Source organism: Garra rufa, unplaced genomic scaffold, assembly GCF_049309525.1.
Source record: "Garra rufa unplaced genomic scaffold, GarRuf1.0 hap1_unplaced_025, whole genome shotgun sequence".
NCBI classification, from domain to species: domain Eukaryota; kingdom Metazoa; phylum Chordata; class Actinopteri; order Cypriniformes; family Cyprinidae; genus Garra; species Garra rufa.
The window spans coordinates 90,747-114,685 of record NW_027394300.1 but is presented as its reverse complement, the minus strand read 5'-3'; the positions used below and the strand labels follow the sequence as shown (position 1 = coordinate 114,685).

The 23,939-nt window shown below is 35.7% G+C and overlaps 1 protein-coding gene across 1 annotated transcript in view; it reads right to left on the bottom strand.

Moving 5' to 3' along the window:
• Positions 1-23,939, bottom strand: part of LOC141315371 (visinin-like protein 1) — a 38,409-nt gene that overhangs the window by 5,535 nt on the left and 8,935 nt on the right. Inside the window, exon 2 of the mRNA XM_073832702.1 lies at positions 19,419-19,585. Coding sequence (XP_073688803.1) covers positions 19,419-19,580 — 162 coding nt within the window. The 5' untranslated portion in view covers positions 19,581-19,585. The remainder of the gene's footprint in view (positions 1-19,418; positions 19,586-23,939) is intronic.

Below are 23,939 nucleotides of genomic sequence, written 5' to 3'. Positions count from 1 at the left end.
AGGATCATTCCCCTTCTAATACTGTTACCCTCTCAGTAAATGAGGGCAAAAATTACATTCACCCGTTCCCAATGCAGTCCCAGCAAAAGCATTATTTGTCACCTATTGTGCCCAAAACACCACTGATTTCCAATCTAATGAGCAACAGGGGGAGGATAAAGGGTTTTAATGTCGGCGCCAAGCTGCAGAGACTCAAGTTAAGTGAAGATTTATAGGCACCACTGACAAGAGATAAAATAGCATGTTTTGTAAGCCAAAAAGCAATTGAAAATATACATACAGGCTTTTCTAAGCAAAATCAATAGCTGAGAATTGCAACTTTTATACCGGCTTCTTAAATATCTAGTGATAATGTTTTTAAACAGTATCTTACCTCACATTTGAGTGTAGAGTTATTTGGCTGCTAAATATTAAATGACGGAATCACTGGAGTGTGATGGCAGAGCAGAACTAAGCTAATAATAAATTCTGAGCACTTAGGAACAGATGCCATGCTCAAAGACTGGGAAATGAGTTTCTCATAGTTTTCACCGAATGAGAGAAAAGACTGTGTGAGAGTGTGTATCAAATGTGTTGCAAAGACAGCAAAACCTGAAATCACCTACATAGTAGGTACATGTGTGTGTGTGCTTAGGCACTGGGATAGATAATAGAAAATGTCATTATAAATGCTCAGTATAAAAGCATGGTGGAAAGTCTCCACCATGACAAATTTGTGTATTTCAGGGGGTTCAGGAAGGTTAATGATGGAGTTGAATATTTTATAGTACTCCAAAAAGACGGATGACATGTTTTTCAGGAGCCGACAGATTTCCCAGAATGCACTACTGAGAAAAGATATTTTTCATATATTTGCTCTGAGATTTACTTTATATTTCACTAAGCTGATTGCTCACTAAAAACTCCCACAGATCATGTTTTCGTGACATTTATGTATTATTTTGATGTAACAAAGTGGTTTTGGTTATATCAAAGTGTGTATACTTCAAATCAAAGTATCAAAGTATCAAAGTATAGAAGTACAGAAGGTCCAAACACTCACTGATGCTTCAGAAGGAAAGGGGGTGAAAAGGGCAGTACTAAATGAAAAAAAAAAGATATTAAGGCAAAATAAGAAAAATTTAAACATCTTCATTCTGTTCAAATGTTTTCACACCCTAGATCTTAATGCATCATTTTTCTTCTGAAGCATCAGTGAGCGTTTGAACCTTCTGTAATAGTTGAATACGAGTCCCTCAGTTGTCCTCAGGTTGAAAAGATGGATCTCAAAATAATACAGTCATTGTTGGAAAGGGTTCAAATACACAAAAATGCTGAAAAAAACGAAGACCTGAGGGATTTTCTGAAGAACAGCGGGCAGTTTAACTGTTCAGGACAAACAAGGAACTCATGAACAACTATCACTAAACAGTTGGCGCTGATAGCCTTGTGGGCAGCGTGCCAACATACAGCGCTGTTGCGCTCCGGGCGTCCCGTGTTTGAATCCTGACTCGAGGACCTTTCCCGATCCCGCCGCCTATCTCTCTCCTACTTCGCTTCCTGTCATATCTGATCTGTCCTATCACAATAAAGGCAAAAATGCCAAAAATAAATCTTAAAAAAACAACAACCTATTACTAAACAACAACAACAAAACACATCTATGGATCAATCAGGAAACAACACAGTATTTAGAATTAAGTGTATGTAAACTTTTGAACAGGGTCATTTTTTATGAATTCTACTATTATTTTCTCTTGTGGACTATATGTAAACATCTTTTATGTGAAATATCTTATTCAGGTCAGTAATAAATAAAAAATAACATGCATCTTTTGGTGAAATAATTAATATTGTGCAGATTCTGCAAGGTGTATGTAAACTTTTGACTTTAAATGTCCTATGCACATTGCAGATATACTTGAACGCAAGACGCCAACTCACAAACCCACTAGCTGAGGCTGATGAGGCAGCAGCAGTCTCTAATCTCATCAGAACCCAGCCAGCACAAAATCAAATGATCGAACACAGCGCCACCCTGTGAAGATGCAGAGTCCTCTCATATATCAAAGAGTTCACACACTGTCAAACTCCTTCAGAAAGCAGAAGCCCTCTGGGAAAGCATAGGTCCGGTCATAAGCCCCTGCCAGACTGGCACTGGGTGGAGAAAAGAGAGCTGAGACAGGAAGTAATGCACACTGTGATGTACCCAGCACACATGCAAAATGATTCTCTCATGGGGCTGGTCCTTCTGCTCCATATGGCCTTGCCCTTCACCAAAGTAGAGGAGAGCAAAAGAAAACAAACAAAGTGCAAGTCATGAAGAACTGGAGAGCTGCCGTGCGGTCCCCTCCCTAAGTTCTTCCGTGCAAATCTGGCAGGTTATGAAATGTTTTGTTATGTAAAAGAGAGGGTTTTTTTCTAATAACTATCTAGGGCATGGCTGTCTAAAATTCTCAGCTTTCACATGACATTAATATTCTTCTTTTTACTACAAGCACATCCAAATGTCTGTCAGCATACATGCTATCACATGGGAATGCCACCTGATCAAGATCCAAGCATCTGCGATTTCTCTGATGAGTACATGAATGAGATGAACAGTAATTTGCCATAATCAAGACAATGCAGAATATCATATCAGCTTATTTGTGTTTTTATAACCTTATATAACAGCAAATTTGTTTGTGTTAAAGGAAACTAAAAATTACAAATCTGCCATAACTTACTCACCCTCATGAATTTCTAAATAATAGTTTTCTTTCTTCTGTGAAACACAAAAGAAGATGCAGCCTGTACAATCTGCTCTTTTCCATAAGGAAAGTGAATGATCATTTATCTTGCTCAGTTCCAAAAAGTAACACACAATATTTCAAAGTTTGGGTTCAGTATGGTTTGTTTTAAAAGAAAGTAATACTTTCAGTCAGCAAGGTTGCATTAAGTTGATCAAAGTGACATAAAAGATATTTACAATGTTACAAAAGATGGCATGGATGAGGTAAAGAATAGCAAAACTAGGCATTGCAAGCTCCATATGTGACCCTGGACCACAAAACCAGTCATAAGTAGCACAAGTATATTTGTAGCAATAGCCAACAATACATTGTATGGGTCAAAATGATAAATTTTTCTTTTATGCTAAATATCATTAGGATGTTAAGTAAAGATCATGTTCCATGAAGTGATTTTGCAAATGTCCTACCAAAACTTAAGTTTTGTTATATTATCCATATAATATTAGTTATATTCAGAAAGAACTTAATTTGGACAACTTTTGATTTCGATTTCCCCATATTTCGATTTTTTTACACCCTCAGACTCCAGATTTTAAAATAGTTGTATCTCGGCCAAATACTGTTCTTACAAACCATACATCAATGAAAAGCTTATTAATTCAGCTTTAAAAAAACTGACTGGTTTTGTGGTCCAGGGTCACATATGGAGATTTTGAGGAGGAGACAGTTTTATAAATCTGAAAATGTTTGCGCGTATGTTCACTTTTAGGATGAAATCTACTGAGAGTTTTATAAATGAGGCCCCTGAGATGGTAACTAAAACATTGTGGGTTTGAAGCCTGATTCATTAGCTGCCATTGTGTCCATGAGACATTTAACCCTAAACTGCTCCAGTTTGGGGTCTCTACAGTTAAACTGTCTTTGTAGTTAAAAAAAAAAAAAATCACTTTGGATAAATAGATCTGCTAAATTAATAAAAGTAAAAGAGTGAGAGGAGCAAAATAGAAGCTGAGAGAGACTCCCAGTGAGAACACAAGGGTGAGAGAGACAACCTGCCCCTACACAGCTGTTAAATTAAACTGATTTAGAGTGTGAGGCAAACTGCACGATCACAGAAACGCCCTGCAGACTGAGTCCAGCCGCTAAAAGCCTGCGTAATCAGAGCACAAGCTGATGCCAGCCTCTGCCCTGTCTCAGCATCCTTGTCAGGCTGATCCTAATGCAGGCCATTTAACAATGCAAATGTCATGGATTTTTCATTTGAGTATCTGAACCTATTAAATGTACACAGCAGAATCTATAATGATCTATTATGTCCCTATATTACCAATATGTAATATAAGTCTAGTGTCTCCAGTATGTGTCCATGAAGTTTCAGCTCAAAATACCCCACAGATCATTTATCATACAGTTGATGTCAAAAGTTTACATCCCCCTTTCAGAATCTGCAAAAATGTTAATTATTTTACCAAAATAAGAGGGATCATACAAAATGCATGTTATTGTTTAGATATTTCACATAAATATATTTACATATAGTCCACAAAAGAAAATAATAGATGAATTTATGAAAATTACCCCGTTCAAAAGTTCATATTTTCTTGATTCTTAATGCTGTGTTTTTTTGTTTAGTGATAGTTGTTCATGAGTCTCTTGTTTGTCCTAAACAATTATACTGCCTGCTGTTCTACAGAAAAATCCTTCAGGTTCCACAAATTCTTTGCTTTTCCAGCATTTGTGTTTTTGTGTATTTGAACCTTTCCAACTGTATGATTTTGAGATCCATCTTTTCACACTGAGGGACTCTGCAACTTATGCAACTATTAAAGAAGGTTCAAACACTCACTGATGCTCCAGAAGGAAAAATCATGCATTAAGAGCCAGGGGGTAAAAACTTTTGAACAGAATGGAGATGTGTACATTTTTCTTAATCTTGAACTATCTTGTAATAGTTGCATATGAGTCCCTCAGTTGTTATTGAGTAATTGTTGGAAAGTGTTCAAATACACAAAAATGCTGGAAAACCAAAGATTTTTCTGAAGAACAACAGGCTGTTTAGCTATTCAGGACAAACAAGGGACTCATGAATAACTATCACTAAACAAAAAACAGCTGTGGATCATTCAGGTAATAACACAGTATTAAGAATCAAAGGGGTGTAAACTTTTGAACGGGGTCATTTTTATAAATCCAACTATTATTTTCTCTTATGTCTGTGAAGGTAAACAGCTGGGATCGAAATCGCATGATTATATTAGATCTGTGTGTCAGCAGCGTAATATATAGTAAATAAGTAAATATCGGGGACTCGATTACAACACTTAAACATGAAAAAGTAAGATTTTCATTATATGTCACCTTTAAAACACATTCAAGGCATTACCTCAAATTTACATTTTAGAACCTGTATTGCTATTTTTGTGTTGCTAAAATGCCATTATCTGCCATTGATTATCTGTCATTACATGAAAAAATGTTGATTTATTGGTATTAAGAGGCCAGAATTCTAATATCTTTAACTAATCCACCTCACTAATTGACTAGTAAACAATCATGATGCTTATAATGACTTTATTAGTATGTGTGTTACCTGTGAGTCAAACCCATTTCTGTGGTATTGCTAGTGCTACGCTCTACTAGTCGAGCTAGGAACAGAAGACCGCACTGCAGGCATAAGTGTGCTCAGCATGAAATACAGATTCAGATTCCTCTGCTTGCCATCAAGACATGCACCAAAAGCACATTCCTACAACATCTAAGTCACCATGCAAGCTGTCATCACTGTCATCACACATATAAACATTCACAGTGAGCAAAGGAGAGACAGCTGTTGAGGGCTCAGTATGCACTTCAAATCAACCGGCGTCTACAGCAGGTCTGACCTCAGCAGTGATAATACTAACTGGCTGAATGGTAATGCCTGAGCTGGAAGATTGCCATAGTTCTCAACAAAGCACACACACCACTAAATGCTCTTTATAGTGGTCAACACAATCAGATGACTAGTGCAAAATTGTGGCAGCACTCATTTTGACTATCATAATCAATACGTTTTGTCTGTTTAATCGAGCTGATATGTTCTTCATGAGAATACCTTTCATAGAATAATCACTAGTCTAGTAAAGGGCTTGAGAATGTGGTAAATGAGTTGGTCACTGCAATTAAGAGCCACTAAAATGAACAATGGCACAGACTATACTATAATGAAATATTGCCAAAAATGTTGAGTATTATGAAATGCATTTTTCCAAGTGGTGTAATTATGGCATCTACCAGTAGGGGGTAATGGAGCCATGCTAAGCAACCAAATCTTAACCCTTTGAAGGCAACAAACACTGCAAGGGTTCATAAAACCTTACCAAAAAAGACCAAATTAAAATGCAGTGTTTGTTTTCAGGCTCATTTGAGTATTGTTTATAAACTATTATTGTATTTAGTGATCTTTAATTTCTTTGTATATTTTCAGTTTTCTTTTTTAAGTTCTAGTCATTTTGCAAAGTTTTACATCCACCTTGCAGAATCTGCAAAATGATAATTATTTTACCAAAATAAAAGGGATCATACAAAATGCATGTTATTCTTTTTTTTTAGTTAAGACCTGGAAGTCCACAAGAGAAAATAATAGTTGAATTTATAAAAACGACCCCATTCAAAAGTTTACATACACTTGATTCTTAATACTTTGTTGTTACCTCAATGATCCACACCAGTTTTTTTTTTTTTAATGATAGTTGTTCATGAGTCCTTTGTTTGTCCTGAACAGTTAAACTGCCTGCTGTTCCTCAGAAAATTCCTTTAGGTCCGACAAATTCTTTAGTTTTTCATCACTTTTGTGTATTTGAACCCTTTCCAACTATGACTGTATGATTTTGAGATCTTTTCGCACTGAGGACAACTGAGGGACTCATATGCAACTATTACAGAAGGTTCAAACGCTCACTGATGTTCCAGAAGAAAACAATGCATTAATAGCAGTGGGGCAAATGAATAGCAAATACCAAACTTTTGGAATTTGAAGATCAGGGTAAGTTTTAATTTATTTTGTTTTCTGGGAAGCATGTAAGTATCCTCTGTAGCTTCTAAAGGGCAGTACTTGGGGCAGAAAAATGTACACATCTTCATTCTGTTCAAAAGTTTACACCCCTGGCTCTTAATGCATTGTTTTTCCTTCTGGAGCATCAGTGAGCATTTCAACCTTCTGTAATCGTTGCATATGAGTCCCTCAGTTGTCCTCAGTGTGAAAAGATGGATCTCAAAATCGTACAGTCATTGTTGGAAAAAATGCTGAAAAACCAAAGAAAATGTCAGGCCTCAAGTCAACTTAAGAATGGCTTATTTACTGTTGTCTGTAAAAAAACTGATAACAGCATGCAATATGTTGTCAGCACAAAGAAAAATACTCTCTGAGAAGTTTAGTCTCTAAATTTATCCTTTTTCAAGTATTGTCACTGAAAACATTAAAGCTAAACCAAAAACTTACCCTTTTAACATAGCAAAGAAAAAACATAGCACTTTTCCTTTAAAGATGAAAAATGACCCAGTTTGTCAGAGAATATTATACTTCACAACAGAAGAAAATGAATTACACATGACTGATTCTCATCCACTCCTCCATACGAGAACATTTTAAAAGCCTCTTTCTTCCTTTACAGCAAAGTGCTTCTCTCCAAGCCCATGAATCATGAATAAACAATGTCCTATAATTTATGCAACCTTTCCTTTCCTCCCAACATACACAAGTTACTTCAGACAGGCCAAGGAAAGCGTTCAGAAGGTGAATGCCACATCGACATGATGTCATCCTCCTGCTGAGAAACGAGTGAAGTTAAAGAACTCTCTTATTCAGCAAAAGACAGCGTGCCATCTGCACTACGTTTAAATTAGCATGATAACGAGCATCGCTAGGCTCAGATATGGATTATGTAAACTGATGGCGGCATGCTGTGCTGGGTTCGGCCTGCTTTTACACTTGAGTTGGAGCTACAAAGCAAATTCAAGCTCCTCAGATCAACTGTACCTATTGAATTGCTAATAACGGTCTAATTAGCCTGGGAAGGATTGAGTTGTAATGACATGTTATGGCAAAAAATATCTAATTAGCCATTTCTGGGACATAATGCACATCCTTACAGATCTATCTGGAGACATTTCATGCAAATTAGCAAATAAACTGTTTGCATATCTCCTAAGAACACTTCGTAGTTTTCGGTTTGGTTCTCAAAGCCATGTTTGGAAAGCCTCGGGAGGTTCATATTGGCATGGCAATTGCAATGTCATGTCATGCGAGTCATGATACAGATTAACCCAGAGGTTTATCTGGATTTCCTCAGTTTGTTGTAGTTGCACTGTAATGCTTGATGTGATTAGTGTGCTTGATGTGTGCAAGCAGTGCAACTATGAGAATTGCATTTTCAGTGGCCAGCAAATCTCCAGTGACTGCTTTAAAGCAATTTAACTGAAACACAATTACATATTTTCAAAACTGACTAGCAATTGGGTTGCCTGAATGACTAATCGACTATTTTTTCTTAAGGGAGCCCAGAAAAAATTAGGATGGCAGTTTTTTACATGAATATTTTTAATTTTCTGCATTAATTTGGTCAGAAGAGACAGTAGAGACTTTGATTCCAAATAAATGCTTTTCTTTTGAACTTTCACTTCATTAAATAATCATTTTGAATTCATAAACATTGAATCTGTCAACATTGATAATAATAAGAAATGTTTCTTGAGCAGCAAATCAGCATATTAGAATGATTTCTGAAAGATCATGTGACGCTGAAGACTGAAGTAATGGTTGTTGAAAATTCAGCTTTGACAGGAATAAATTACATTTTAAAATATATGTGACCACAAAACCAGTCAGAAGTTGCATGGGTATATTTTTAGCAATAGCCAACAATACATTGTATTAGTCAAAATGACCAATTTTTCTTTTATGCCAAAAATCATTACAATATTAACTAAAACTCATTACAATTAACTCATTACAATATTAATTAAAGATCATGTATCATGAAGATATTTCGTAAATTTCCTACTGTAAATATATCAAAACTTACTTTTTGATTAGTAATATGCATTGCTGAGAACTTCATTTGGACAAATTTAAAGGTTTGATTTTTTCAGCTTTCAGATGATTTATAAATCTCAGTTTCCAAAAATTTACCCTTATGGCTGGTTTTGTATTAAAATACAAACTGCAACAAAATTTCACAATCTTATTGTTTTTACTGTATTTTTTGTTATCGATTGATTATGTTACTGTTTTACCCCATCTTTTGTTGTTACATTAAGAATAATTTTCACCTTAGAATTTCGCTTCAAAATTCTGGCATTAATTTCTTACCCTCATGTCGTTCCAAACCCATAAGAAGCAATGCAACTACCACGTTCAAGGACCAGAAAGGTAGTAATGACATTGTTAAAATAATCCATGTGACATTAGTGGTTCACACAGTCAAATTGTTCAAATTGTTAAATAAAGTCGTTATTCTGTTTTCTTTGAGCACAAAAAATATAAAATTAAGGTTGAACCACTGATGTCACATGGACTATTTTAACAATGTCATTAATACCTTTCTTGGCCTTGAACGTGGTAGTTGTGTCACTGTCTATGCAGGTTTAATAAGCTCTCGGATTTCATCAAAAAAATCTTGATTTTAATCTTAAAGATGAATAAAGGTCTTATTGGTTTGGAACGATGTGAGGGTGAGTAATTAATGACAGAATTTTCATTTTTGGGTGAACTAACCCTATATAATTATATATCTGCATGCTGTAGCTAGTCCAAACCTTTCATCCTGATACATTTTTTCTATGATCCAGTGTATCAGAGCAGCTCCAGATAGCCCTTAGGCCTCTACAGCGCAATGCATTTCAACAAGTAGATAATAAGGTCTCAAAGGAACAGAACTAAGTTAACGCAATACCCCGAGATGGCGGGTTAGCACCACAAACTGAGTTGACTTCACTAACACAGGGGTCATGGATAATCACCCTCCCCCCTGCACTACTGATTGAATTATATGGGCAATGTGCCCAAGGGATAATTGAGCTTGGCTGGCACTACCCTTCCATTACTACAACAGCTCCCAATAGCATTATGTAAACACTTTTTATTCCTAACTGTTCACTTCGGATCTGATTCTGAATGGGAAGAAAAACGAACAGTTCATTTATTTTCATGAATGGTCAGAGCTGATTTAAAGACCAACAGAGTGCCGCTGCAATGCAATTTCCTTAATTCTCTCAAAATGACAGATCTGCTGACATTTCTGAGAACTGCTTTTCTTTTCAGTCCAATCATACTCTTAATTTAAAGCTGAGGACTCAATAAGGTCTGCATTTGTAATGAGTCAATGGCCCTCATACTCCATAACAGTTCTGCTTCATTGAACATTCACAACTAAATTCAAAAAACAATCCATTCATGCTAATCCTTCTTGAGCTGCTACTTTGTCACACTGTGTTTGTTTATGACTATTTTTTACACTGCAATTCCATTTGCCCTTTGTAGAGTGGCTGCAGTGGTGTGATTGAGGTTCAGGACTGGTAATCCAAAGGTTTTACGTTCTAACCCCAGTGGGAGTGACCTTTGAGATGGAGAGAGCCGTTGTGCCCGTGAGCAAGGCACTTAACCCTAGGTGATGTTAGATTAAAAAAAAAATAAAAAAAAAAGGAATCACAAGTCCCTTTGCACATGGTCGGCCAATCAAAGCCCTCCTCTGAATGATGCATGACGCATTCTCACCCCAACTGACCATAGATCACAGGCAAGCACAGCACTCTGCCGGCAGGAGACCTTGAGGTGACATTGGGAAGAGAAGCACCGGGCTGCTGTAGTGACCGCCAGCTAATCAAGAGAAACATCAGAGCATTTTCCAGCCGCTCAGCCCTCGCACGTCACAGGAAGTCATGTGGGGAGACAGCAGTCAACACATGAACACATATAAAGAAAAGCTCCTCCAGTGGAGCAGCAGGGGTTAGAGCCCTAGCCCCATTTATTCCGCAAATCAGGACACAAAAAAAAAGTTTTGAACATGCTGATGTAAGATGTCTACTCTGGGCTAATCATAACATTCTGACACAGATGGCGCTTTTACTCCGCGGTGTGTAGTTTGATTCGAAATCGTCTAATATGATGTCTCAGGGCCTAAAACACCTGCATGGATGTGAAAGTTTGACACAAAAAAGAAAACATCAACAAAAACACTAACTGCATATACCCCTCCATGTTTACAAATGACATCACAGAATTTACCACTATTTTGAAGCTGATGTGTGAATGGTGCTTTACTGGTAAAAAGACAGAACATCATCACAGCCTGTGTGAAGTGTGAACAGCACATTTTTGTATTTACTGACAAAGTTTTTGTCAAAATTCGAAATTTTACGGCAATTTACTGGTATTACTGTGTGAAAGGAGCTGATACCAATGAAAATAATAATACATTATTAATTATATTAATAAATTAATGAGATTAGCTCGGGGAAGGATATGTTTTAATGTTGCACTGTCCAATAGAACCAATTTGGTGTTTTCAAACAGTGATGACATTTTTTTGCGGGTGAAGCCTATTTGGTGGCAGAAAATGTAAAGCCATGGAATTAAAGAATAAAAAAGGTAAATTTGATTTTATATTTTAAAATTCTGACTTCTGACTGAAAAATCAACTTCATACAAAGTCATTCTCACTTTTCCCCTCAGCTCAAAATCATGACTTTATATCCCATAGGTTTTTTTCCTCAGAATTAACAAACTTGCTAATGTTGAGTTAGATCAAGTTAAAAAGTCCAAACTAGGAAATATATATTTGCATGTGAAAGAAAAAAAGTCAGAATTGTGAGATAAAATAGGTAAATGTTATGTAAAACGTTATAGGTTTAAATATTATTTCTATATTATAGCTGTAACTGTAGGGCTAATACAATGTCCCCTATGAACTGCATATGTGAATATTATGTAGACAAACTGTTTAAATCAAATATATGCTTTAAAAGTCGAGTAATCATAGCAGTTTCATCAAGTCTGTATTTTAAACCATCTGCACTTAGCTTTAAAGTGCCACTTTTGACAACAGTATTCTATAAAAATTATTTGCATTTCGATTCTGACATCTAAAGGCACAACAATACATTTTTTCCACTTATTCCATGGATTTTACCCGATTCCCTCCACTTGTTACCAGTGTTTTTCTGCCACCACAATGCAGGTGACGTAACTGTGACGTCTACTCCATATTTGTCAATACAGCAGTCACAGACATTAAAACCTACTGGCATTTATTTAAAATCATGCAAGTTTTCAGTTAATTAAACTAGGATGGCAAGTGAAGGTGCCTTCATCATATCCGAACATGCCCATCTAATCATCAAAAAAAATGTATTTCAATATATCGATGTCTTTCATAAAATGTCACGAAAAGACACAGTACACCTGACACAGAGTGACAACACAACTAGAACCCTCTCAAATGAAACTGACCGATGGCTGACCAAAGGAAAAAAGGGGGTGTGTTAGTTTGATGCATTGTTAGATATGCATAAGTTGCATCTGTTCTAATTAATTTTATTAATAAGATTTTTCCACCACTGCAGAGACATCTGACCCTGTGTGCACCACTGATAGACTACTTGTTATGACTCAAGAGCATCACTTTCATGATATTTTGATCATTCTGCAAACTTAAGTACACTGCCATTATCCAAGCTATATAAAGCTGAATGATTTAAAAAATCCAATAATATGAAAGCCTTTTTAATGTGTGAGTCATGTGAGCCCTTTGTGAGCCCAACCACTATTCTTCTAAATAAGCCATTATGATGTTGATATAATTATTATTAAATACATCAATGTGAAAAATGCAATTGAATTGATAGCCTGGATTTATGATAATGATGCTAGAAATATAAAAAAAAAATGAAACTGAATAATAAGGCTTGTTATCCCTGATAGGTCATCTTACAAGAACTGTGGATGGGGAATAAGATGGCGTCCTATTGATCGCAGGGAGGCAATTTGTCTCCTTCTCCAAGCCAACCTTGTGTGACACCGAGGTCCTTCATCTTCTCCACAAAGCTATCATTAAACAAAATGGATACTGCAATAAATCCAGATTATGTAGGTCATTCGTTATTGCATTCCAACACAAGGGACGCTTCTGCTTGTCTGCTACTGTATGTAAACACACATGGACAGTCGTTCAGCTTCACCTGCCACATCTCACCATCTGACATTAAGGATCCTCTTGGTCAGTTTCACTTTGTTACTGTGTAATCTGACTTTACAGCAAAAACATGAATCAGTCCATTTGTTTTTTCTTCAAATTTGACACCAACATCTATGACAGATGAGCACTAGTGATGCCACGATTAAAAAAATAATGAAAATCAAAATTTCCCCCGGTTCTGGTGTGTTGCTATGACCACATGAATGAATCTTCTGTACTGAGTATTTAAGTCTATATTTGACAGAAAATCTAATCAAACACAAGAAGGGATGAAAATTTCCATGACAGAGTTAAAGTAACATGCTATTTAAAGTGATGTCTTCTTAGTGCTACAAATGAAGCACTAGAGACTCTAGAAGGCTGCTTTGATTTTTCTGGTCTCTTTGTGCACACAAAACAATGCAAAAAGAAACAAGTCCAGACAGCCTATGCATGTCTGTCATGCTCAGCATGGGAAAATGAAAGTGCACTAATTTTAGAAAATCTGCTGTTTGTGACTGCAATCGAAAGTCAACTTCAATGATGTGCCTGTAACTGAAGGTGTGTGTGTGTGTGTGTGTGTGTGTGTGGGCAGAAGAAGGCAATGACAGACAAACCGTTTTTTGTACTTGTGTTGATGCATTTCCTATATAAAAAGAAAGTTTGGGGCGGAATTGCAAGTGTTTGTCCCTTTTATTTTAAAATTATTTAATGACTTTATTTGGTAACACTACAATAAGGTCCCATTAGTTATTGTTACTTAATGCAATATATTTGTCACAGAATTTATTAATCTATTTAATTCTATTAATGTTAGTTGTATATTTTAACTGTTCATTTTTAGTTCATAGTCTATTAAATAATATTAACAGCTACAATGTTAACAAAGTGTTACAGAATACATTGTCTATCCACCTTTTTCTTCCCGTTTGTAAATTTTATGGGTCTGGCTTCCAGTCTCATCCGCATCCAGCTATTTTTAGCTGTACAAAACAGCTTGTTTTGCTGCTTGATGTTGCAAATTGGTGTGTCTTACCATATTTTTTTCATGTATTATCTTATTTTATGAGCACACTGGTTTGTAGTGCAAACTGTTTAACTGTTTACTGAACTTTGTTATTAGGCTTGTTCTTCAACCATAGGCTTTCCACGTTGATAGGTGGCTTCAAATTAGATCAGATTTAAAAATAAAAAAATAAAAAAAACTTTACATTTTCATCCATCAAATGAAGGAAAACTTAAAGGAGTAGTTCACTTTCAGAACAAAAATTGACAGATAATGTACTCACCCCCTTGTCATCCAAGATGTTCATGTCTTTCTTTCTTCAGTCGTAAAGAAACTGTGTTTTTTGAGGAAAACATTTCAGGATTTCTCTCCATATAATGGACTTCTATGGTGCCCATGAGTTTGAACTTCCAAAATGCAGTTTAAATGCAGCTTCAGTGGGCTCTAAATGATCCCACCCGAGGAATAAGGGTCTTATCTAGTGAAACGATTGGTTATTTTCTAAAAACATTTACAACTAATATACTTTTTAATCTCAAACGCTCGTCTTGCCGGACTAGACAAGATGAGCATTTGAGGTTAATAAGTATATAAATTGTAATTTTTTTTAGAAAATAATCCATTGTTTTGTTATATAAGACCCTTCTTTCCTTGGCTGTGATCATTTAGAGCCCTTTGAAGCTGCATTTTGGAAATTCAAACACCATAGAAGTCCATTATATGGAGAGAAATCCTGAAATGTTTTACTCAAAAACCATAATTTCCTTACGACTGAAGACAGAAAGACATAAACATCTTGGATGACAAGGGAGTGAGTACATTAAATGTAAATTTTTGTTTTGAAAGTGAGCTACTCCTTTAAGACTTTAAGATGTCTAGCCACATCATTGTCTATGCGACACCAGGGCCGCAAACCAGACGCCATCATGTCATTCCACATTCATGTGCTGTGAGTTCAGATCAGGGTTGATGTTCGATCCACCACAGCTCTCCGTTTGGCCACAAGATGAGGGTTCTGAGCTGTCTGCTGAGGGTGATGTAACAGACTGGTGTCAATAATGTCCCCTGGATACCCCCATCCCCCTTCTACTCAAGAAATTTACTATCACATTTTTGTGTCCAACCAACAACCTCATCACAGTATATGTCATCTCTATAACTGCCCATTAGATTTGAACACAAAGCACATACCCAAAGTCCATTACACAACACCTCATCACTGTTGTCAGAGTATTAACATCTGAAACCGCAGCAAACAAACAAACACTAGGAGACAAAGGGATCACTTTACTGACACCATGTACAGGCTTCACTTCTGGATACTGTTGGCAGATTAATCACAGAGGCAGAGGCATTTCATCCTTAAGGTTAATAATTTCCATTGTACTGTAGTTAGTGTGGCACGGTTGGAGTCTAAAGGATGAGCACTGAGGTATTTTGCCATTGAGTAAAATGCTAAGAATAGAATGGGAACTTTGCCACATATTGTCTCCTTAAATAGCCAGCCTTTTCCACGACTCGACGTTCCATTCCATTATTTACATTGCTACACATAAGGGATAATGTACAGTCTGTTGTTCAAACCCAGTAAACATATACAGTCAACCAATAAACCCTGCCAATTCAGAGGGGTCTTGTGTCACCCTTAAAGGGTTTATTTTCTGACAATGACCAGCCGGCTGGTTGTTATCCTATTATTTCACGGGTACTTACTACAAAAAATGTATATGAAAAAGTGTATGATGATCATAACATACACTACCATTTAAAAGTTTTACCATTTTAAATATGCAATCTTGGACCACAAAACCTTAAGTAACCTTAACTATACCCGTCTTAAGTAGGACAGGTATATTTGTAGTAATAGCCAACAATACATTATATGGGTCAAATTATCCAAAAATGATTAGTTCCATGAAGATATTTTGTATATTTCGCCTACTGTAAATATATCAAAACATAATTTTTGATTAGTAATATGCATTGCTAAGAACTTCATTTAAACAACTTTGAAGGCGACTTTCTCAGTATTTAGATTTTTTGCACCCTCAGATTGCAGATTTTCAAATAGTTGTATCTCAACCAAGTATTGTCCTTTCTTAACAAACCATACATTCATGGAAAGCTTATTTATTTAGATGATATACATCTTAATTTCCAAAAATTGACCATTGGTTTTGTGGTCCATAAATATTTTAATATAATATGTGACCCAGGACCACAAAACCAGTCATAAGGTTAAATTTTACAAAACTGAGATATATACATCATATGAAAGCTCAATAAATAAGCTTTCTATTGATGTATGGTTTGTTAGGATAGGACAATATTTGGCCGAGATACATCTATTTGAAAATCTGAAATCTAAGAATGCAAAAAATCAAAATACTGAGAAAATCACCTTTAAAGTTGTCCAAATTAAGTTCTTAACAATGCATATTACTAATCAAAAATTACATTTGGATAGGTTTACAGTAGGAATTTTACAAAAAATTTTCATGGAACATGATCTTTACTTAATTTCCTAATGATTTTTGACATAAAAGAAAAATCAATAATTTTGACCCAAACAATGTATTTTTGGCTATTGCTACAAATATACCCCAGCGACTTAAGACTGGTTTTGTGGTCCAGGGTCACATATTTCACAATGTTGATGTTTTAATTTATCAAATAAATCCAGCCTTGGTGAGCATAAGACTTCTTTCATTAAAAATTGACAGACAATCTTTTAAATAGTAGTGTATATATTATTATTTTTATTTGCAAACTTTCTCTTTTCCAGCTCTTTTGTGTCTCATACTGGTTCCCTTTCTATTTAATCACTTTAAATATATTGATTACAAAATCAGAATCTTGTATGGATAAAGTTTGTTTGGTAAATGTCTACATACCGTGTTTGATGCTTGTTTTACCAGCAGCTGACTGGTGATTTTTTTGTATGTTTTGCCCATAGCAATAGATATGGCTGTGTAATTCTATTCCTGTTCATAATCTGTTGTAATATTTTCTGTACGTCTACAGTTTAAGATGCACTAGTTATTTTTTATGTGATCACTATCTGACCCCAAAGATGATTACTGTACAAACTGTATCAAATATCTGCAGATAATACAAAGCGTAGTTCATTTATCCATACAACTGATCTATCCCCAGTCTAGTCTGGCAACCTATTATTGAAAAAGCATGAAGCATTGAAAAGACGCTAAATTTAGCAACTAATATGGCTTCCACAAAAACAGAACGAAAGACAATGCCAGCAGCCTCCCAAGCTTTGCCCATACAAATCATGCTCATTTCTGGGCTCAAATTATTCCCTCTATTACTCTATATAAAGGAGCTCAGATTATTGCTTCCACATTTAGAAAAACTATATTGGTACAAATATAGCATGTCAAATGCCTTAAACCTGATAAGTGGTAAGGAAAAAAGGTTGTCATAATTTGCATTCATTTAAAAGTTAGTGTTCAAAAAATAGTGTTCATTCTAAATAAAATATATACCACTATTTGTTCCAACAGTTATTGGTTCATTCTGATAATGTAAATAAAAAAAAAAAAAACACTACCAGTCAAAAGTTTTTGAACAGTAAGATTTTTAAATCTCTTCTGCTCACCAAGCCTGCATTTATTTGATCCAAAGTACAGCAAAAAAAAAGTATGTTAAAATATGCTTTTCTATGTAAAATAACAGTTTTCTATTTAAATATATTTTAAAATGTAATTTACTATTTATTCCTGTGATTTCAAAGCTTTTTAGCATTATTACTCCAGTCACATGATCCTTCAGAAATCATTCTAATATTCCGATTTGCTTTAAAAAAGTATTATTATTATTGTTGTTAATGAAAACAGCTGAGTAGAATTTTTTCTGATTTTTTTTTTTTTTTTTTGAATAGAAAGAACAGCATTCATCTGAAAAAGAAATCTTTTGTAACATGAAAAATGTCTGTATCATCACTTCTGATCAATTTAAAGCATCCTTGCTAAACAAAAGTATTAATTTCTATAATTTCTTTAAAAAATGTATGTTGACTCCAAGGTTTTGAATGGTATAGTGTATAATATTACAAAAGCTGTTAGAAAATCTTTGGATCTTTCTATTTATCAAAGAATCCTAAAAAATGATTGATTTAAATACTGACAATAATGATGATAATAATAAAAATGTTTCTTGAACAGCAAATCAGAATGATCCGAAGGATCATGTGACACTGAAGAATATATTCAAATAGAAAGCATTTATTTGACAATATTACTGCTTTTGCTGTATGTTGGATCAAATAAATGCAGGCTTGGTGAGCAGAAGAGAATTCTTTAAAAAAATCTTACTGTTAAAAAACTTTTGACTGGTAGTGTATAGTATTATACTTTGTATGTTATACTTTCAGAATTGTTTTTTTTAGAATTATTTAAATAATAATATATTATCTTATATAATTACATACAATTACATAAAAATATATACAATAAGCATACATTTTTTATTTCAGTTTTAGTTATGAAAATTGTTGCTGTGTTAACTGTTAACTTGTTAATTACTTAATTTTTTATATAGTATATATAAAGATATAATAAATGAGTAAAGTCAAAAATTCACAAAAACATGCAATAATTCTGCAGTTTGTACAAAAAAAACATCCCACATTAAATAAATTAAAAAGCAAGTAGGATGAATCATCACTGACCATAGCCAATCACAAACACCTCCTCCCAGTATCCCTATGCCACAAGCAGTGTAAGTGTCAGCACACACACACACACACACACACACACACACACACACACACAAACAATCCGTTACTCCAGTCCACAGGAACTCAGTGCCCTGCTAATGCGAGGTCATCCATTTCCTCTCCCCTGGATTTTAATAAAACTATCTAATTGATATCTTTTCGCCATCCCTGATCACTAAAAGGCTTGCCCCTAAAGAGGGTTTCTATTATTTCTTTACGTTTCGAGCATTGTGGTTTCTGAGCATTGTGGTTTCTGAACAGAGCTGTGAGACCTGTGGTTATTTACTCTGGCTGTTAGTAGAAATGATCTTGCATAATGTCTTTACATAATTCATATTCATATTATGCAGCAGGTAGTGTCATGTTATAATTGGAACTGCAGGGCTGTACAGTAGATACACACAAAGTGTAATCTGCGGCGAAATATTTCCTCGTCAGGCAGTCATAACTGTAATATATACCCTCACAAATTTAAATAACTAAACTACTAAAGAGGGTAAAACCTGTCATGACAGAAACTGTTCCTGCTTGACATGCCATAAAGAAGCCAGCCATATGAATAGCCGGCGAGTGTAGCCCTGGAGATGTGAATTGAGTTTGGTGCCAGTTATACATCAGACGATCCAACTGAATGACTCAGAGGGATCTTCCAGTCACTTGTAAATCACAAGGCGCATCTGATGTGTTCTTGAGTGACCTCGAAAAGCCAAAACATGTAGGGAAGTGTATCACAGAGCGACTAGCGTCCCTACCTTAACATACAGCTGCTGGAACTCATCCAGGTTGAGTCGGCCACTGGGGCAATCCTTCAGGAAGCCTTTGTACCACTGTTTGAGTTCATGTTCATTAAATTCTGTGTTCTTCACCAGGTCCTCCATTACCTCAGGGGTCAGCTTGCTGTTCTGTTTCCCCATGGTGTCTGCAAGGCACAGAAATCAAAATAGCTATGATCTCACATTGCCCGAAGCTGTAGTTCATTTTAACTGCATAAACTGTATAAAGGTTGTTCAACAAAACTGAGGCCATTTGTATCTCTACTATACAACCATACTATACTACCATTCAAAAAGTTGGGTATGGAAAGATTTTTCATTTCGTATGCTCACCAAGGCTGCATATATATGGTCAAAATACAGTAAAAATAGTATTTTAATTTAAAGTAGCTCATTTCCAGAGCAAAAAATGACATATATTGTACTCACCCCCTTGTCATCAAAGATGTTCATGTCTTCCTTTCTTCAGTCGTAAAGAAATTATGTTTTTTGAGGAAAACATTTCAGGATTTCTCTCCATATAGTTGACTTCTATGGTGCCCCTGAGTTTGAACTTCCAAAATGCAGTTTAAATTTAGGTTCAAACGGCTCTAAATGATGCCAGTCGCGGAAGAAGGGTCTTATCTAGCGAAACGATTAGGTATTTTCTAATAGAAAGTGTGTGTTCCGGTTAATGACAGTTAGGGTATGTCGAAAAACTCCCATCTCATTTTTTTCCTCCATCTTCAAAATCGTCCTACATCGCTGTTTTAACTTGTTTTAAAAAGGGCATTTGACCATCTTTGGATGTTCACTTTGTAAACACTGGGTCGGTACTTCTGCAGCGATGCAGGACAATTTTGAAGTTGGAGGAAAAAAATTAGACATACCCTTTTTGACATACCCTCAGTGTCATTAACCGGGATACACAAATTATTTTAGAAAATAACCGATCATTTCACTAGATAAGACCCTTCTTCATTGGCTGGGATCAATTAGAGCCCTTTAAAGCTGCATTTAAACTGCATTTTGGAAGTTCAAACTTGTGGGCACCATTGAAGTCCATTATATAGAGAGAAATCCTGAAATGTTTTCCTCAAAAATCATAATTTCTTTACGACTGAAGAAAGAAAGACATGAACAGCTTGGATGACAAGGGGGTGAGTACATTATCTGTACATTTTTGTTCTGGAAGTGAACTACTCCTTTAAAACAGCTTTCCAATTTAATATATTTTAAAATGTAAATTATTTCTGTAATGGCAATTACTTCAGTCTTCAGTGCCACATGATTCTTCAGAAATCGTTCTAATATGCTGATTTGGTGCTCAAAAAACATTTCATATTATTATCAATTGTGCTGCTTAATATCTTTGTGGAAACTGTGATACATGTTTTTCAGGATTCTTAAATATATAATTTTCAAGAGCAGTATTTTGAAAAACTATGCTTTTACTATCACCTTTCATCAATTTAATCCATCCTTACTGAATAAAGTAGACATTTGTGACCCTGAACCACAAAACCACAAAGTCTTAAGTAGCACAGGTATATTTGCAGCAATAGCCAACAATACACTGTATGGGTCAAAATTATTGATTTTTCTTTAATGCCAAAAATCATTAGGATATTAAGTAAAGATCATGTTCCATGAAGATCTTTTGTAAATTTTCGATGCAAATATATCAAAACATAATTTTTAATTAGTAATATGCACTGTAGACGTACTTTATTTGGACCAATTTAAAGGTGATTTTCGAAATATTTCGATTTTTTTGCACCCTCAGTCAGATTCCAAAATTTTTTTTAACAGTCGTATCTCTGCCAAATATTTTCCTATCCTAAAAAACCATAAATCAATGGAAAGCTTATAAATCTGTATAAATCTCAATTTTAAAAAGAAAATAATGACTGGTTTTGTGTTTCAGGGTCACATTTCTCTCAAAAAACAAGACAAAGCAAAATTACTAACCCAAAACTTTTGAATGGTATAGTATTAATACAAACATTTTTGTATTTGCAAACCCACACAGAATGTTTAAAATCATACAAAATTCAAATATAACCCATAAAAAGGAACATGTTTCAAAGAATGGAACATACAGGTCCTTCTAAAAAAATTAGCATATTGTGATAAAGTTCATTATTTTCTGTAATGTACTGATAAACATTAGACTTTCATATATTTTAGATTCATTACACACAACTGAATCTCAAAAAAATTAGCATATTTCATCCGACCAATAAAAGAAAAGTGTTTTTAATACAAAAAAAGTCAACCTTCAAATAATTATGTTCAGTTATGCACTCAATACTTGGTCGGGAATCCTTTTGCAGAAATGACTGCTTCAATGCGGCATGGCATGGAGGCAATCAGCCTGTGGCACTGCTGAGGTGTTATGGAGGCCCAGGATGCTTCGATAGCGGCCTTAAGCTCATCCAGAGTTTTGGGTCTTTTGCCTCTCAACTTTCTCTTCACAATATCCCACAGATTCTCTATGGGGTTCAGGTCAGGAGAGTTGGCAGGCCAATTGAGCACAGTAATACCATGGTCAGTAAACCATTTACCAGTGGTTTTGGCACTGTGAGCAGGTGCCAGGTCGTGCTGAAACATGAAATCTTCATCTCCATAAAGCTTTTCAGCAGATGGAAGCATGAAGTTCTCCAAAATCTCCTGATAGCTAGCTGCATTGACCCTGCCCTTGATAAAACACAGTGGACCAACACCAGCAGCTGACATGGCACCCCAGACCATCACTGACTGTGGGTACTTGACACTGGACTTCAGGCATTTTGGCATTTCCCTCTCCCCAGTCTTCCTCCAGACTCTGGCACCTTGATTTCCGAATGACATGCAAAATTTGCTTTCATCCGAAAAAAGTACTTTGGACCACTGAGCAACAGTCCAGTGCTGCTTCTCTGTAGCCCAGGTCAGGCGCTTCTGCCGCTGTTTCTGGTTCAAAAGTGGCTTGACCTGGGGAATGCGGCACCTGTAGCCCATTTCCTGCACACGCCTGTACACGGTGGCTCTGGATGTTTCTACTCCAGACTCAGTCCACTGCTTCCGCAGGTCCCCCAAAGTCTGGAATCGGTCCTTCTCCACAATCTTCCTCAGGGTCCGGTCACCTCTTCTCGTTGTGCAGCGTTTTCTACCACACTTTTTCCTTCCCACAGACTTCCCACTGAGGTGCCTTGATACAGCACTCTGGGAACAGCCTATTCGTTCAGAAATTTCTTTCTGTGTCTTACCCTCTTGCTTGAGGGTGTCAATGATGGCCTTCTGGACAGCAGTCAGGTCGGCAGTCTTACCCATGATTGCGGTTTTGAGTAATGAACCAGGCTGGGAGTTTTTAAAAGCCTCAGGAATCTTTTGCAGGTGTTTAGAGTTAATTAGTTGATTCAGATGATTAGGTTAATAGCTCGTTTAGAGAACCTTTTCATGATATGCTAATTTTTTGAGATAGGAATTTTGGGTTTTCATGAGCTGTATGCCAAAATCATCAATATTAAAACAATAAAAGGCTTGAACTACTTCAGTTGTGTGTAATGAATCTAAAATATATGAAAGTCTAATGTTTATCAGTACATTACAGAAAATAATGAACTTTATCACAAAATGCTAATTTTTTGAGAAGGACCTGTACATTTGTTTAAATAAGTGCCAGCTCAAGAAGGCATCCTTCTATAGTATGTATCCAAGATTTCTTCTTTATCTTAAAGGGAGAGTTCACCCAAAAATAAAAATCCTGTTTATAATTACTCACCCTCATGTCATTCCAAACCCTTTTGTTCACCTTCGGAACACATATTAAGAAATTTTTGATGAAATCTAAGAGCTTTCTTCATAGACAGCAATGCAACTACCACTTTCAAGGCCCAGAAAGGTAGTAAGGACATTGTTAAAACAGTCCATGTGACATCAGTGGTTCAACCGTAATTTTATGAAGCTACGAGAATACTTTTTGTGCACAAAGAAAACGAAAATAACAACTTCATTCAACACTTTTTGCCCTTCTGTGTTGTGCTGCTGTCTATGCAGGGTCAGAAAGCTCTCGGATTTCATCAAAAATATCTTAATTTGTGTTGTGAGGACAAACGAAGGTCTTACAGGTTTGGAAAGAAAAACAATTTTAAATTAAAATTTTTGGGTGAACTATCTCTTTAAACATCCTATGGAGTATATATATGCTGTCACACTACTATACAAATTTAACTGAATAAGAGAAAATGGGATATTAATTAATTTTGTTTAAGCGCACAAATACTAATATTGTCACGTATCTGGTCTATCCTGTCATTATGAACTCTTGCACCACACATCATGGACTTCATTTCCCACAAGCCACTGCACCAATCACTGCACACAGCTGCTCCTCGTTTTCCACTGAACTGATTGCTGCAAACACCTGGTTCACATTTTCCCACATGCATTTAAGCCACAGACACGCACACTTCCGGCGCAAAGTCTTATCGTTCCATATGGTCGTAATTCTAAGCGTTTTTCTCTGTGTTGGATTATCTG